The 19314-nt window shown below is 35.8% G+C and overlaps 1 protein-coding gene across 1 annotated transcript in view; it reads left to right on the forward strand.

The window, feature by feature from the left end:
* LOC128984816 (uncharacterized) overlaps positions 1-19314 on the forward strand; it is a 186597-nt gene that overhangs the window by 158153 nt on the left and 9130 nt on the right. Inside the window, exons 2-4 of the mRNA XM_054404217.1 lie at positions 12773-16079; positions 17084-17387; positions 17771-17841. Of these exons, the coding sequence (XP_054260192.1) occupies positions 12773-16079; positions 17084-17387; positions 17771-17841 (3682 nt within the window). The remainder of the gene's footprint in view (positions 1-12772; positions 16080-17083; positions 17388-17770; positions 17842-19314) is intronic.

A 19314-nucleotide genomic window follows, 5' to 3' on the forward strand; every position in this document is an offset into this window, starting at 1 on the left:
GGGGGGGGGGGGGTTAAGTCGTTTAGCAAGTAGAATGATAAGTGTTGATGGAAGCAAAGATGCAGTCAGGTGTTGATATGTAAGGGTTGTGGGGGATGATGGGAGGGGGGGGGGCAACCTGTGACAGAACGTCGTGTAATTGTTACAGGTCTTATAATGAGGCAGTAATTGACTTGGCTTTGTCGCACTCTGCCTTACACTTTCTGCCTGACACACGTTTACTGTGCTGACAATGTTTGCGTTGGATTGTTTAGCTAACCGATTTGTTTAAGTTGATAATATAACATTTATTTATAAACAACTGACCGTACGTAGTCCTCCAGGTGTGCTAGTTATAAATAAGTTTTAAGAATGTAATTAAAATGATGAAATAACAAGTCTAACTTAGAGAACAATATGAACGAGAAGAATGTGAAGAATATACACTGATACGAATACATAGATACATAGATAGGAAATAGATTAATTTTCTTCATTCACCTTGCAGTCACACGACGAAGGGTTACTGATGACTGGTTTGTACTTCAGTTGTTTAGGCATTAATATATTCTTTAAAGTTTTCATTAGAATCCACACAGTAATATGTTGATAAAAATAAATAGAAATAAAAAATAAACTGTATGACCAATTTAACACATACGTTCTCTCTCTGGTACATTAGCTCTTCAACAACCTCTATACTACTTATACCGCTTACCCATGGGTGAGCGGTGGGAGTTACGATGACATTTTATGGGGGAAATCACAAAAAATCTGCTATAACCTTTGAGCCGTAATTGTACAGCAATGATCATTGAACTATTTTGTTTAGGGCTTACAACAAACTAAATTTTAATCAAAATTGTTCGAGCCGTTTTTGTGAAAATCCTATTTTACTGCTATTTTATAAGGTTTTATGGGGAAATCTACAATAAAAATTAAAAAAAAATCGCCTTGAGATAAATTAGTACCCACATAGTAAATGTGATGAAAATTGGACCACAGGTGTTATCTCTAGCACTATATACATCCACACACACAGACATCACTTAGGAAACCATTTTCTTGAAATCAGGGGGATGGGGGTATTTTCACCCAACCCCCAAACTAGGAGATTTTTACGAAAACAATACTTTCTCCTTATACTTTGTATATAATAGGATGAGGAAGTAAAACATGTAAGAACACAGGTATTTAATGGTTATAGTCCAACGAAATTCTAAAACACCCTCAACTAACTCCATTAAAAAAGTCAATTACTAAAAGAAATTCAAGATATTAAAAGAGGTTTTATACTCTAGGTTAGGATGCTGAAATCATAGAATCGTATTACCATCCCGTTTAACAATGTCTACGCTATAATACAGCAGAGTGAACCCTGCTGTCTAGTCAAAGTAGTATTAGTATTATATTGTTCACGATTGTATTTAAAGAGGATGGATCCTGAATTATCGATATAATAAGCATAAAATGTTGGCACACATAATGAACGTATATACTTAGAGTCACATCTCATCCTATCAGACTTATCAACCACAATAACACTAGAATGTGTAACACCATAACCACATTACACAAGCGCTGAGGTACAAAACAATATTTGGTTCATGTAGCTGTGCAGCACGTGTTACCTTATAAGAGCATTATTTCTGTGTTTACCTTTACGTTCCTGTGTTTCCACATAGTAACTTAGTCCCAATGTGTTAAATTCTTAAATGTTATGTTGGCTGTTTGTAGTTAATCTTTACTCTAAAACAGTAAATGTAACATAATAAAATGTATCGGCAACTTCATTTATACATCGTGCTACACCAACTAGTTAATAATTAACATTAATTCAATATTATTACTGTAGCTAATAATAAAATAATGACGTATCCTACATTTCTTGTGTTTGTAATAAAGTTATGGGTTTATGTAAACTTGAAGCGGTTTCGGTCTAGTACGGCTCGAGAAAACTCAAAAGTTTTTTTTTGTATATACTAGCTGTTCTATTAGGAAACTCGAATACATTTTCAATTTTCGTAATTGTAAAAGAAAAAAACAACTGATGATATATTGAACTGCAAACAAGTTGACCGGAAGAACAAGAGAAATGGCACTAGAGTTGATCAAGAGGAACCAATCTGAAGGATGATTTATTGATCTGAGGAAACGCTGAATCATCCCTGAGACACAATGGACTCTCGGTCATCGTCACCTCTCTCCCACTCTCGCGCTTTTAATTTTATATGTTGTTGAAAACTCACTAGATAATAACCTTCAGGTAAAAACGTTGATGCAAGCGTGCATTGTTGGTGGGTTGGATCAAATCGTAAATAGTCATTATCTACAAATGTTCAACGAAGAGAAGATTGTGCGTTCCCTTTTAAAAGATGGCTTTATATAATTCAAATCAAACATTACGTCTAGTAATATACATATCTAAATTGTTAATGGAGTGGAAAAATATAACAAACAAGTTTTGAACTTAAAAGCAAACAAATATAACTGCCAGAAATTAAAAAGTCAATTATTGATATACAGTACAATTAAATTTAAATAACTTAGGTTAAACGAGTACCTATGTTTGCTGCTACAGGGAGGCTAATAAAGTGTGTTTTTTAGTAAAATATTAATAGCTTAGTATAAAATGAATAAATTTGCCAAGTTTGACCAAAATATATCCACAAACAAACAAACTAAAATATTTTACAATATTCTCCATAGGAATAACATGGGAATTTTAAATTTACTATTTTATTAATATTCTCCGTAACCAATAACAGCACAAAAACGTTTAAATTTACTGAATTATTTGACTTTTTAAGCTCTTTAAATGGTCTCGAGAGAAATTGGGGAATGTTGTGTTTTGATAGTTAAAATTCGAATAATCAATTTTTACCAAATAAAACTACCCGTAAACCCCCGTTCCCACCGTCAGATCATGCTGGTTCACTAAATCATTCGAGTTTATCCCGCCTTACACCTTCAAACCAAATTTCATCAAAATCGAACAAAAGTACTCAATTTATCGCGTTCATGGACATATTTACATGTATAAAGGTTTATATAGACATATATAAAATACCACCGCCGCAGCAAACCTGCCGACTAAGCGAATTTCCATTTGTCTGAATTGATTTTCAGTTAAATATATTTTAATAACATTAGGTTTAACGAGTACCTAGGTTTGCTGCTACAAGGAAACTAATAAAGTGTGTTTTTGAGTAAAATATTGATAGCTTAGTACAAAATAAATAAATTTGCCAAGTTTGATCAAAATATATTCATAAACAAGCAAACTACAACATTTGACAATATTCTCCATAAGAATAACATGGGAATTTTATATTTACAATTTTTTTAATTTTCTCCGTTACTAATAATCGAACAAAAATACTTTTATATACTAAATTATTTGTTTTTTTAAGCTCTTTAAAAAGGTCTAAAGAGAAATTGGAAAATTTTGTGTTTTGAGGGTCAAAAGTGAGAAAAACCAATTTTTACCCCATAAAACCCCCCGTAAAGCCCTGTTCCCATGGTCCGATCGTGCTGGTTCGCGAACTCATTCAAGTTTATCCCGCTTTACACCTTTAAACCAAATTTCATCAAAATCGGACAAATATTACTCAAGTTATCGCGTTCACGGACGTATATATATATATATATATATAAGTCTATATATATATATATATAAGTCTATATATATATATATATATACATATATAAAAATTTGAACGAATAGTGTTTTTGGCCTCTGGGGACATCAAAATGAAAAAGTAAATCGGTCCCGGGTCTAGGTCTTACCGTGCCACCTACGGTAATAGCTACTTCCCTATAGGGAAATTCGCTAAAACTGAACGAATAGTATTTTTGGTCTCTGGGGACATCAAAATGAAAAAGTAAATCGTTCCCGGACTCAAGTCTTACCACGAGACCTATACTGTATCTACTTTCCTACAATTCGTTAACAAACGATAGCAACATTTGAAATTTTAAGGGAATTGCTGGACCACTGACACGGAGGTTGGCAACAATTAGCGTTGGTCACGTGGTTATGACGTCAGCTGGTTGTACATTGTCAGTTGTTGACAGATGGGCAAGTACAGTACACGACTGTCAATGACACAGACATGAACCTACACCAGACTGTTCAAAGAGAAACAAGTCACTTTCATCAGAAACGCTATCGAAATACTCGGCTAACACGTTTAAATAAGTGCCTAGCGCTGGAACATCGGGTGGAGAAATGTGGTAGAGTGAGCGCTGAGGTTGAGAAGAATTGTGTTATAACAAATGTCTACGATAAACAGAGAGAAGCCCATACCCAACTCAAAAGTGTCCGGAAAGAAGCGGCCAAGGAAAGTTCCGGTCATATAGGGTTGTGAGTGAGGCGAAGGGTGTGCGAACGGAGGGCGACTAAGCTCTGTGAACGACTCTTTAAATCGACTCGTTTTCCTTTTTGGCTCATGGATTGCTATTTTTTTCTAATGTATCCACCTTAGCTCTATGTAGCAAGATTATATTATTGTATTAGTATTCCAATTCTGAGACGAAGGGATAATTAAAATCTGAGTTTTATTTCTATTGCTGTGTTCCATTTTCATCAGAATCGCAGCTTCGCTATTGTTATTTATGTTGTTATTGTTTTACGAACATGGTATACCCTGTAGGGCAATGTTGATCAAACACTCGTCAATGAAAACGTTTAAAGGAAAAACTCAATTTCAATTTTGTAGAAAGAACATTTTGTTAAATTTACTAACTATTCTAGCCTACCTAATTTAGGAGTGAGAATAGTCCTATTTGTACAAAGAGATAAACTAAGAATTTTTAAACAATATAGTGTATATATAAGAGTTCAATCTTGATCGGTCCTCTAGTTTTCCCAAAATAGGATGAGTAAATTGGCTTCTTTTACGTTACTGACACAATGACAATAACAGTCAAACGGACAAAAACTGGGATTTGATAAGACTCGTATCAACTTTGTACTTAGGCTACCACACATAAAAATAACCACGAATTTCGACGACGAATTTCACATAAAAATAACGACGAATTTGATTACGCGAGACACGAGAAACAATGACGTCGTCATCTTCATCTGGAGAGACTCCCTTCATCCACTTTCTTCATCGTACACAAATTGTGCTAATCCGCGTAGAATAATTTATTAAAAATATAAACGTATCACTACTATGTATGAAAACCTCTCCTAAATATATACTACTTATATAAGGAGCACATTGGTGGCGGTCATTAATTCTGATGCATCCCAGCGTTTCGTTTCAAAGCTTTTACAAAACATTTTTGTTAATTACATTTGCATATGAATATCATTGTAATTGCTCTGAATATCCATTCGCCGACGATACTTTGAATACTTTTATAAACAAAATTATGTTCTAAGGACTCATTTCTGTCTTATAAACTTAAAACATTCTCTATAGCATTCCTTGATCTAGACAAGTAGGGGAGATAACGGCTTGTTTTAAACAATCAATACGTCTCAGTGTTAAAGTGGGCTTTACTGAGTATCCGCCATCTTTAATCTGCCTCCAGTATTTCAGAGGGCATCGGATTACACAAAGTCCGCATTTGCTTTAAAAATATCGAGTTTCCCAGGGGCAAAATACCTACTTGAAACATTCGATACAATTGTTTTAGACTCGGTATCGATAAGTTATAAAGCATCCCTCCCTGTCGTACGTCAATCTATCGATGTTATATCTCTTTGGCAAAGAACCATTCAGTTATTATACCTTTTTGATTAATGCCTATTTGATTCTATTCTACAACGTGAACTTTTTAAACTATTACATTGAGAATCTCTTTGAGTCCCGTTCTAATTTTACAACTAGGATTTAAGTTGTGTCCATACATACTTTCAGAAATGTTATGCTATGCCAAATTATAATACGAGATCCTATACCATACCACAAAGCACCATCAACAAATAAGTCTTTATTGCAGTAGGTCTGTATTATATTTAGTATTCAACAATGTTCGAACGACATCACTACCGCACTGAGCCAACCATTACTTAGACGGATTAATGTATAACGTGTTAACTATTGTAAATGATTGTTCGTACAGTCCATCAATTATACCTCAGCGGTTGTCGAACAACACTCGCAATCAATCACATCAAGTGCGTGATTCATCGCCAGCCTTGTTACTTAATCTTACTCGCCACCTGAGAGTAGTATACAATACACACTATACACACTACACTCCACGAACAACACTCGCAATCAATCACATCAAGTGCGTGATTCATCGCCAGCCTTTTTACTTAATCTTACTCGCCACCTGAGAGTAGTATACAATACACACTATACACACTACACTCCACGAACAACACTCGCAATCAATCACATCAAGTGCGTGATTCATCGCCAGCCTTGTTACTTAATCTTACTCGCCACCTGAGAGTAGTATACAATACACACTATACACACTACACTCCACGAACAACACTCGCAATCAATCACATCAAGTGCGTGATTCATCGCCAGCCTTGTTACTTAATCTTACTCGCCACCTGAGAGTAGTATACAATACACACTACACACACTACACTCCACGAACAACACTCGCAATCAATCACATCAAGTGCGTGATTCATCGCCAGCCTTGTTACTTAATCTTACTCGCCACCTGAGAGTAGTATACAATACACACTACACACACTACACTCCACGAACAACACTCGCAATCAATCACATCAAGTGCGTGATTCATCGCCAGCCTTTTTACTTAATCTTACTCGCCACCTGAGAGTAGTATACACACTATGCTCACTACACACTACATGCTTGCCCACTGTTACTGCCGCTACACCACAACCACTCGTTACCATATATTGTAACTAGAATAATATTACCACGGCGAAAATACTGTTAGTGATATTACAAATGTTAACTAACATAGTCATTTCTACATAGGACATTTATAATATATACTACATTTTTAGATTTAAATTATTCATAAACTAGAATTTCGATGTGAAAGGTATTTTCACAGTTAGATGAGTACCGCATCACTACTGTCATTTCCTTATGTACAATACAATAAAAGTAAAAAATAACTTTTTTTCTAATACTCCATTTTACGCACTCTTAAAAATATTATGTTATAGTTCAGATTTTTAACGAAACAAATATTCTCATAATATTTTGAAGCAACAATGTGCCGACTCTCCCAGTAGCCACCTCGTACTGTTCGTGAAGGCTACAGACTACAGTACGGTGTTTCCATACGTGGCTGGAGACACAAGTCGACCGTCACATCCGACGTTGATGTTATCCGCCGTGTATCATTCCAAGATAACATCTACAACCTCAAATTAACAGGTGATTGTTTTTGGCAACTCATGGAGAAAACCGAAACTAAAAAGCCACTTAAGATACAAACTACTTTGGTCGACGAGGAAATAGATAGGACTTCTAACTGTATTAAGTTTGTTTACATGTTCTGACAGTTGCTTGTCAACAGCTGTTTACCTTGTTCTCAAGTCACATCCAAAACTATTCCTACGAAGGTTGAGGACAGTGTACAAGCCTCGATTATCCATCCAATTTACTCAGTCGAAAAGTAGTCATATTGAGGTAGTAGTCTATTCCTGGTTCCACTGAGTAGTGGCAACCCCATACGAGCAGTTCTGATGACGACCCTCGCGATCGGCAAGTAGTGACAACCCCATACGAGCAGTTCTGATGACGACCCTCGCGATCGGCAATAAGTGACAACCCCATACGAGCAGTTTTGATGACGACCCTCGCGATCGGCAAGTAGTGACAACCCCATACGAGCAGTTCTGATGACGACCCTCGCGATCGGAGAGTAGTGACAACCCCATACGAGCAGTTCTGATGACGACCCTCGCGATCGGCAAGTAGTGACAACCCCATACGAGCAGTTCTGATGACGACCCTCGCGATCGGCAAGTAGTGACAACCCCATACGAGCAGTTTTGATGACGACCCTCGCGATCGGCAAGTAGTGACAACCCCATACGAGCAGTTCTGATGACGACCCTCGCGATCGGAGAGTAGTGACAACCCCATACGAGCAGTTCTGATGACGACCCTCGCGATCGGCAAGTAGGGACAACCCCATACGAGCAGTTCTGATGACGACCCTCGCGATCGGCAAGTAGTGGCAACCCCATACGAGCAGTTCTGATGACGACCCTCGCGATCGGCAAGTGACAACCCCATACGAGCAGTTCTGATGACGACCCTCGCGATCGGCAAGTAGTGGCAACCCCATACGAGCAGTTCTGATGACGACCCTCGCGATCGGCAAGTAGTGACAACCCCATACGAGCAGTTCTGATGACGACCCTCGCGATCGGCAAGTGACAACCCCATACGAGCAGTTCTGATGACGACCCTCGCGATCGGCGAGTGGCAACCCCATACGAGCAGTTCTGATGACGACCCTCGCGATCGGCGAGTGGCAACCCCATACGAGCAGTTCTGATGACGACCCTCGCGATCGGCGAGTGGCAACCCCATACGAGCAGTTCTGATGACGACCCTCGCGATCGGCAAGTGACAACCCCATACGAGCAGTTCTGATGACGACCCTCGCGATCGGCAAGTGACAACCCCATACGAGCAGTTCTGATGACGACCCTCGCGATCGGCGAGTGGCAACCCTGATAACGAGAGGTGAGGACAAATGAGCAGGTGATGAGGTGAATGAACAAGGGACTATTTGAGCTCATGATTTACACCGCTATCACCCGGTGTCACGGTCCTCCTACATTTTCCTTGTTACATCTTTTTATTCTCTTTGAAACATTGGGCAGATTTAAACAAATATTTAAATGAAATGTCTACGTCTGATTTTCATTCCAACCAAACCATCTCTCCATTTGACTTTCACTGAAATTTTGCATTTTATGTTTTTACTCATTTTCAAAAATACTTTGCTTATGCTATTTTGATAATTTAAATAGCCTGCTAATTTTAATAATTTCAACACTTATCCAATTACTATCTTACTTCGATAATTTAAATTATAATGAACATAAAAACTTCTGTTACGCAGTATCCATATGGGTTTCGCTAAAAAAAGAGTAGTGATATAGTATAGGCATAATGCATACTATGCTTCAAATAAAATCGCAATAACAAAATCCACAATGACGATACTGTATCTATTTTTTATTCAGGGTTAGTTAAATTATATTTAGGGTTAATTAAATCTGTGGTAAGCATTCTTATTCTTACGATTTACATTTACATGCAATACCAAATATAATCTAGTAAATGGAGGGTTCCAGTTAATCCGTTAATGCAATTTCAAACACAAGCGCGACGGCTTCCATTTGGGAGTTCATCGTGGACTCAATTAAGGTAATCCGGGCATGACTAATTCAACCCTTCACGTCGAGAAACTCTGACAGAGTGCAGCACTTCCGTCACTTGTACGGTACGTAACAATATTCATAATAGCGCACGTGACACGTGTCGCTCGGCAACACTATTGTGAGCAGACAGACCCACGGAAATTGATGTAACTATTCATAATTCTTTTTCCAGAACGGATAACTTCTATTTCTGGTTCAACCGTAGAACAGAGTTGATTGTAAATGTAAGAAAGTGGAAATTACTATTTTTAATGCACTAAATTATAAGATAGATAACTATGGTTGAATAAATCTTTTTACAACTAACTAATAACAACTATTGTAGATTTTACAAACATTCTCTTCAGTATTCATAATTGAAAAAAAAAAATGAAATCATATACTAAATAGTTGCTTTCAAATTGACAAATGTCAATCCAATTTCAGACGAATCTATAAGTGGAGTCCCTGTAGGCCTACTGCAAAACTACTGCAGCTACTTTAACAAACTAGGCCTTATGCTTTTTACCTAGGACTGAATCAAAATGAGAGAAAATTACTTTCTACTATAAAAATTCAAAACAACTTAAAATAACTCACCTTTAAAACTTAATGTGATACCAAGAAGCTTATTTGACGGTATAATGATTACCTATTAACAGAACTACAACCCTTACAGATATCAATGCCTAAAAATAACTGAACTATCCAAATGTAACCTGAAAAATGCATGGGAATGTAGTTAAGTAATGTAGTAACGAGAAATAAATCACACTTCATAAATAATCAATAATAATCATAAATAATCGTATTTTTATGACTCTTTCTAAATAAATTGCATTGAAGTTTGACACAAAAGCGTTTAATTTATTGATGGTTTTGATGAAATAAAACATTTGGTTTAAGCAAACACTACTTTTATAGTACGTTAATGACACCCCTTCCAGAGAGCTTAATCTCGTGCGTTTATGAGCAATATCTGATGGTTTAGGGATGGTCTAACTAAATGTATTTAAAAAGACTTAGCACTGGACTCAAAAGACTTAGCACTGGACTTATGGAGTTTAAGATCGGAAAATTACAGGAGCAGAAATAAATTTGATCATACCATAAGAATAATCCAAGTAAATTAATAACATCTGGGGGTTTTGCATAACTATTGCCGTATGCTAAATCCCAATGAAAAAAATAACAGACAGAATCTCAATTTCTTTAGAAGTTGCGAAAACTTAGTTATAACAAGTCATTTCAAAACAAATATAATTTTTTATATCATATTTTCATCTGCTGTCATCGGTGAGCGTAAAAGTCGAACAACGGGTTTCAATGACTAAAAGGGAGAAAAATGCTGTGCGAGTAGCACTTAAACTTAAGCAAGATCATTAAAGTGTATTTTATTTTTGTTAAATTTTATACTTTTACATTATTCAGCGATCAAACGTCTATAGTTTGTAATAAAAATGTTTTTTCGTAAATTATAAAATGTGTCTGTTAACAATATTGTTTTAACGATTTAAACCAATTAACAGAACTGAGCAAGGCTTGGTCCTTGGTCCCCCGGTACTGTTTTTAAATAGGCCAGTTGGTGTTAATCAACTGCCTATTCTAATTGAGTTGACATCGTAAATTAAATTTTACGTTAATTAATTTAATTAATTTCCCTGTTAGTGTAAAAACCGTGTAAGTTGTGTAAAGTTTTCTCGCCGTGCAAGGTAGAATCAGGGAGCAGAGCTAAATTACTTTATTGCCTTTACCATACTGTTTCTGATTTTTTTTCTATAACTTCCTTTGTCTTCAAAAATACTTAAGTTATTCAATCCATGAATAAATCCTGGAGCTATTGCATGTTTAATAACATTTCAAAAACTAATTAAATGTAAAAATGGAAATTTCCACGTCATCATAATGTGCAAGTGCAATACTACCCATGCTGCTTCTCTCCTCTTTGTAAAGATGTAAGCAGCATTCCTTATTGGAGCATACTATAAAAGATGTTTCTAAATTACCTACGTAAAATTGTTTTCATAAGCAAATTATCCATAAAAATAAAAAACACATTTTCTTACAACATCATTTAGGTACTATTTATTTTACAAAAATGGCACATAAAATTTATTATAACAACCAGATAAAATATGTACAGTTTAATTTAGGAGCTATTCTTCTATTTTGTATTATAAAACAGCTTCTAAATTAAATAGCCAAAAACACAAATTAAAAAACACACCTGGGTAAGCTAGAAGATTTTGATATAACCCTTAGTTTTGAACGGTAAAACTGGTCTTATGATCTTTGCCTACCGGTAATCGTTGTTCTTCGCTAATGTTAATTTTTTTATTTCAAAAAAATATTGTTTTTTTTTACATCAGGTAAAAAAACCACGGCAAAACTATGAATTTCCTTACAAAAACAACTTTCTCACCTAAAAAAACTTAACACGACAATAAACATGATTGCAATCAATTTATAAAAGTTGAGTTGTGTCTATTGTAGCTAGCCTACTTTTCTGCGAGCATGGTATTTGGGACAAAAACGGCATCAAACTGTTTTGGCATTAGTCATATTGTTGAACTAGGGATGTTTATAAACATAACCAATGCGTGGAGGCTATACCCAGTGCATAAAAGCATCTTTGCTGAGCATAATCAATGGGAGGGCGTAGTTTAGTTGTTGCTAGGGAACCGGAGCAGTGAGTTAGCAGCATCAGTCAAACAACAACCAAGATACGAGGCAAATATAAACTAGAAATTTTATAACAAAATAAAATAATAACAAATATTTTACCTAATCAGTTCTACATATTGAGCTTGTAATACGTCAATTATTGTGTCTACTTATTCGCAAACAATAACTGTGTTGGTATTTGTATACTTTATGCATTAGTTAAAGAGTGCATAACCATTTTAAATTTAAGAAAATGGAAGAGGTTGTTAGTTTAGCTATACAATCATCACATTTGATTGTTGTGAACATCAACAAAATGAACAATGTTAAAAATCGTATGTTCAGTATAGGGTGTAACAAAACTCTTAACGGTCTATTCATTACCTGATATTAGAGCAAAAAGTCAAAACATGTTAATTAAAATCTTTTGATTAAGGCTCAGCCAGCCTTTAATTTGACCTGATTTTAATAGTTTTGAAAACAAATGTGCACATTTGTATGATATTTTGTAAATACTTTAGATATGTACACTTCTATAGTTTCCAAAAATATATTTACTACTCACTACGAAGTAGGCTATGTTTATTACTCACAAGTTACAACTATTTGTAACTCTGAGTTACCATAAATCCTTACGTCTGCTTACTATCATATTAATAAGATTATGACAATCTAACTAAGCGGTAGTTTCAATATTTTTTGCGCTATATTTGTGGCTTTAAGTACACTTTTAAAAACATTTAAAATCTTATTAAAGTTAATAAATTGTCGTTTTTGTTGCAGGCCAAGACTTCTTTTTCAATGGAGCTGGTCAGAATGCTCGGTACCTGCCTTTCCAGCAGCCATCTCTGCAGACCCAGCAGCAGTTGTCGAGCTTCTTCTCACCACAGACGAGTGGAGGGTTCGACCCCTTCAGGACATCACCACAGAATTCCCAGCAAAGCGAGTTCCAGCCAATACAACCTTCTCAGTTTCAGTTTCCACCCGGCAGATCATCTTCACTACAACATTTTGAACAGTTCACATCAAGGCCGACACAATTTGTCCATACTAATCAACATCTACCTCAACCCTTTCAGCATTTTGACTCTTCTCAAGATAATTCAAACTCACAAGGGTTTTCTTTTAGAGGATCCTCTTTAGGACACTCAAACAGATTTCAAAGTCTGCCTAATATTCAGAAACCTACATTTCAGAGCCAATTCGAAAATGCATTCATTGGGATCCAAAATTCAGAAGATGAAACAGGCCGAACAACTCAAAGCTATGTCAATGTTCAGCATCCTAAAGTATCAGAACAATTCCCCAGTAATAGGTGGAAACAAGTACAGTCATCTTTAAGTGCACCACCATTATCCGAAAGTAGGAAATCTAAAAGGCCAGAAATTATTCGACCAATTACTGAGGAGCAGGAAGATGATCTCTCACTCAATGTATTTGTAGATCAAAACTTAGACAAAGAAGAAGGTCTACCTCGAACTGCAGCATCAAGCTCACCTATTGATATATTTACAAAATTCCAGGAAAAGAAGCGAGGAGATCAAAATTTGAGAAGGAAAGTAGTTAATAAAGTAGAGCCCATTTCGACAGACACACCTCTTAAAATCAGGAAAAATCCTGAATTCCCTAGAGGCACACCCGCAATCCCTAAAACTTCTTCAAAACCAGTTGTAGCTACAGAAACACCCTTCCTTATTACAACTCTTAGGAATAAATACAACAATATTAGAATTAAACCCACTACTTATACACCGCCATCCCCAGCAAGTTTACCTGATAGGAGGCAGAAAAATCGAACTGGAGCTACTATCAATAGTGGTAGGTTCAGAACATCAAATGTTAGATTTAGTTCAACTTCTACAGAAAGCCCAGATGAAGCTGTGAATATTAAAGAATATTCGCAGGAATTTGGACGACCAGTGGAGAAAAAGACAATTGTTTCTCCGTCTTCATCGCCCCAGGTACCATTTTCGAACCCTGAAGTGAATAGATTTAGCATAAAGAACCAGAATGATAGACTTAGCCCAGAAAACAACCAAGACCACACATTTTTGGAAGACGAAGATACAGATGCAATAGATTATGAATACTCATCAGACATTTTAGATGATGTAAATGGTCCTAACGATGCTTATGTTGAATTAGAAGAAGTGCCGATATCAAACCACTCGGGAAGTAGGAGTCATGAGGACAGTAAAACAATAGATAAAAAAGTTAATGGAGAAAGAAATTCAAGTTTTGATGTCCTTACTATGAACCATGATCATGTTTTAGTATCTGATGAAAACTTCCGAGACTTTGTTGATAGTGGCTCTATTGATCTTTCAGAGCAACCTCAAACCGAACAACCCATCCATCAACATCAAGATCAACATCAAGATGTGACTGCAAAACCCCTTTCAACAGTCAACAGAACTTTATCAATAAAAAATAACAAAAACCAACAAACAGAACATCCAGAAAACCAGACTGATCGTCCTATAACATCACACAATGACCAAGTTAAAGCTCCTCCGAGTGCAGAAATGCCCAAAGCTGGAGAAGAAGAAGAGGAGCATCCAACAGAAAGCTGGGTAATTGTTGCATCCGTCCAAACTAGCCGAAGTGTTTCGGGGGCAAGATTTCTCCCAGGAAGTATAACACAGCAAGAGTCTCCAAAACCTCTTGGCTCAAAATCTCTGGCTTCAAAAGATGCCACTTTAGATTCTAAAATAAAAGAAAGTGTTACTACCACAATTGTACCTCAAAATACAGATAATACTACGTCAAAGATATCAAGTAATTACTCAGATATACTTCCCAAAAACACTAACATAGATCAAGCTGAAATGAAATCAAACGAATCACTTTCACAAGTAGTAGCTAACTCTGTACCATCAACTGAAAGTATAATTGATAAGCTTGATAGAGTACAGTCAGAACTGTCCAGTGGCATTCTTAGTGGTGGATTTAGACCTCTGGAGGTTCTTCCTGAAATGACTTCAGAAAATTCCACTTCAACTACGACTTCAACATCACCAACTACAACAACGACTACGACCACGACCACTACAACAACACCTGAACCGACCACAGGAAGCTCCCCACCTGTGGTAATCAGAAAATTCAACCCATCAAATAGAAGAACGACTGCTCGACCTAAGCCAAGTCCCAAACCAGGAGTGACAAAGAAGCCTTCGATTATAGATAGTATTCAGTTTGATGATCTAACTGGTTTACTACCTCCAGGATTTAAAGTAAGAAATTCGTTTACTCCTAAAAAAGGGATCACGACCACAACAACAACAGAATCGAATGCTGATATGCAAGGAGATGAACCTGTAAAGACCAACTCTACTAGGACAGGTGGGGCCAGGTCAAATGATTCTTCAGGCTTTCCCAATAAAATAAAAACTGCCGATATATCAGGATTACTTCCAGCTGATTACAAGCCGTCCACAGAAAGCACACTAGACAAACCTAAAGGTATTGAAAGTATTTTAAGTAAAGTATCTTTCCAAGAGGTTGGTGGTTTCCTTCCTCCTGGCTACAAACCTAACAAAACTTCGGATTCTAGTGATGAAAATCCCAAAGTACCTAAAGTTCCAAAAATTAACTTCAATATTCCAAGCAATCTTTTGCCACCAGGATTCAAGCCTAAGAATGAAGAAGGTGATATACCTAAACCAGATAAAATAGATATATCCGCTCTTTTGCCTCCAGGATACAAGCCTAAGAATGAAGAAGGTGATATACCTAAACCAGAGAAAATAGATATATCTGCTCTTTTGCCTCCAGGATATAAATTGACAACAGAGGAGCCCAAAGAAGCATCAACATCTGTTTTGGATTCTATTTTGAACAAAGTCAAATTTAAAGATGTTTCATCTCTATTACCTCCTGGATTCCAAAATAATATCACCAAATCCAATTCACCCAGCACGACACCACCTGCAGATGAAACAACAACCTCCAGCAACGGACTGAAGGTAGTGTTCCCAAGCAGACCAGGGGGTGGCCGTAAACCTCCCTCAAGATCAAACTCCAGCAGCAAATCAGCCGGAGGCATTGGTCCTGTTCAACCCAAGATCCAGAAAGGATGGCCAACAAGGTAACAACACTTTTAAGTTTTTTCTTAGTAAAAGAATAATGCTACACCAGGCTTAGTCATTTTTATAAAATCTTATTTTTTATCAATACATTTTTTATTTATTAATTAAAAAACTTATACACAGTATGGTTGTATTCAATACATTTTCGTTTGGTAGTATTTGAGGTACGGTAGTCAAGTAGTTATTTTGATTGATTGACTACAAAAAAGATATATTGTCTGTTCCTACATTTTAAACCTTAGCAGCCAAGGTGTTGCTAGATACTGCACAAAGATGTATCAATCTGGTACTAAACATTGTAAAACATATATAGACTCTTACATTATATATGTTAACTACATATTAAGTACAACCACATCCCATGGTGGAAGGAAAAAACATAGGTGTGCTATTCCCACATATTCTGACGTCACTCGGATTGCAAACAAAAGATCATCTGATTATAACTGTCAAATCAGTATATGTATTTGTTTTGATTTGGCTGTTATTGTTTTTATTATTATGAAAACAATAACAATCAAATAAAAACAAATACATACTAAATTTGACAGTTACAATCAGATGATCTTTTGTTTGCAATCCGAGTGACGTCAGAATATGTGGGAATAGCACACCTATGTTTTTTCCTTCCACCATGACCACATCCCATCTATACGGATCAGCTGTCGCAAATTTTTTACTAAAAAAGAATGTAGTTGTGTGAGCCAGACACAGATTGCGCTAGTGCCTAAAACTCTATTTCTATTTTGTACCTTATTTTTTGTTACTGACATAGTTGCTGGGTCACAACAGCTGCTATAGCTCATAATAAGTCATTCCATCAGTTTGACTTGGTAAAAACCATTGTGTAATCGGCAGAAATCAGTAATTTAGATCAGCGCAATCTGTAGGTGGCTCACATCAATTAAGACAAATTTTATTAAAAACCTGGCTATAACTTTAACATGGGGATGGAATGTCTAATAGTCAAAGGTACAACTCAAAAATTCTTGTATAATTCCAGGGCCACAACAGAATTTACAGGGTGGCCCACGGTGTCGACTACACCAATATCAATTGAGAAGATCTTGGCTGCGGCAAAGACGGCAAGTGTGGAGAACTTCACTCCCAGTAGTAGTACATCTACCACGACCACCACAACTACTACTACCACAACCACTGCTGCTCCCACGACCCCTGGCATGTGTACACAGGACTGCGACCTGGCAGCAACCATCAAACTGGTGGGAGGTGCCTCGTGGATGCCAGAACTGCTCGATCATAACACCCAGGAGTGGCAGACTCTAGCCAATGAGGTCCAGGATCAGGTCAGGAAAAACCTATACACCCAGAAGTTACTAATTAAATTCAGTTAATTGGTTATCAAACACATTTTCAATTTTCAAGTTTAATACTTTAACACAACAGAACAAGGGAAGGATTGAATAAGAGGTTTTGATGTAAGTTGTTGTGTGATTATTCTGAATCCATGAATTAAAAGTAATTATAGTGAAATATATCTCCCCATATTAAATATAATGTGCGAAAACTTGGGAATGAGTACAACAATGTTTATTGTACATATTAACCATGAATGACATTGGAGCCCTTTACTTGAATGACGAATTAAAGATTAAATCACTTGATTGCAAATTTATTTCCTTCTTGATAATTGTTATAAAATAGACCGATTAGAATGTATTTGTTTTAGCTGGAAAGCGTGTACAGCAGTTCAGAGGCCCTTAGTCGGTGGTACAAGAAAATTACAATCGACGCCTTTAGGTAAGTAATATGTGGTGGGTAACAGTTGTTTCCATCCAATAACACACAATAATTCCCTCTATACTTTCTATTGTTCCTGACCAGTATTTAACTTAACATTTCTTCATCTAGATTTGACTGTTGGATATTATCAAGTAATGGAAAGGGTAAGAGTTAATAGTTATATAATGGTCTTCTAAATATCAAGATCCACAATTTTCACACCTGTAACATAACTATATAGCCACTATTAATCTATATAATTATTATTAATGCAATTAATAAAAAAAAATAATTGATTTTTAAATTGCTGCTCGATTATTTAGACCAAGATTCCTAAGAAATAGAAAAGTTTCTAACTTTAATCTTCTTTGAGCACATCGTGTTCTGGAGGGAATTCTCAACTCTTCATTCCACCGTGGTTTGCTTCTAATTCATTTTTCAATTTTACATTTACTTCATTGCACACTCAAACTATACATTGATTTCGGTCAGCATAAAGAAACTTATTTTATACATAGATTTCCTGGCATGATATTTTGCCGAGGCATAAGTCTAAAATGTTTTAAGGTTCCACAAGCGACATATTATTAAATGTGACAATTCATAAATACAAACTAAACTCAATGTTTCCTTGAGTTGTTAAGGCAATCCTTTATTTATTTGTTCTTTTTTCGGTCATATTATACTGTAACTAGGCCCTAATTACAATTACAATTGTCTAAAAGATATTGTTTAAAATTCATATAAATAGATCTGTTTATGTCACCAGACTGTGCTGACAATTTAATGACCAAAACGGTAACATGTATAATTTAAGAACCCTGGTGAATGGAGATGGTGGTAGAGCCATGACGGAATTATGTTTAAGTACTCATCTACAACCCATAAGGAAACTTGGTTTCAAAATACATCACAATCACTAGCCATTTAATATTATATGTGATTGAGGTTACTTTTTTTTAATGTACCGTACATCAGTTCATGATTGTATTACATTTTGATCTATTTTGGAAAAGTTCAATACAATAACGGATTGTCAAGTTTATTTAATTGCTACACAATAATTTCTGTATTCATATTTCCCGCGATTCTAATAATAGAAATAATTAGTTCCACACATTCCTTTGTTAGAATTTACATTACATCAGTTGCAAATGTGCTACTGTAAACACCAAACGGTCCAAATTTGGCTTAACATAATACACAGGCGTTACTCAAATCAAATCAAATCAAATCAAATATGTCTTTATTCATAATATGTACAATTTATGTACAATGAATGGTGTCAGATCTTATTTCTAAGAAATAAAAATAAGTACATTAAAATTAATCTATTTACAAGTATAATACAGTACACATTTTTACCAACAAACTTTACCAACAACGCCATTTAACTTATTTTATTTCAAAACTCATTAATTGAATGACAAGTATTCTCAATCATGAATGCCTTTAAATTTTTATTGAATTTCTTAATGTTAGTCTCACTTT

Source organism: Macrosteles quadrilineatus, unplaced genomic scaffold (genome assembly GCF_028750875.1).
Source record: "Macrosteles quadrilineatus isolate MER2022 unplaced genomic scaffold, UCM_ALF_1.0 Scaffold_1__1_contigs__length_201487025, whole genome shotgun sequence".
In the NCBI taxonomy this organism is placed as follows: Eukaryota; Metazoa; Arthropoda; class Insecta; order Hemiptera; family Cicadellidae; genus Macrosteles; species Macrosteles quadrilineatus.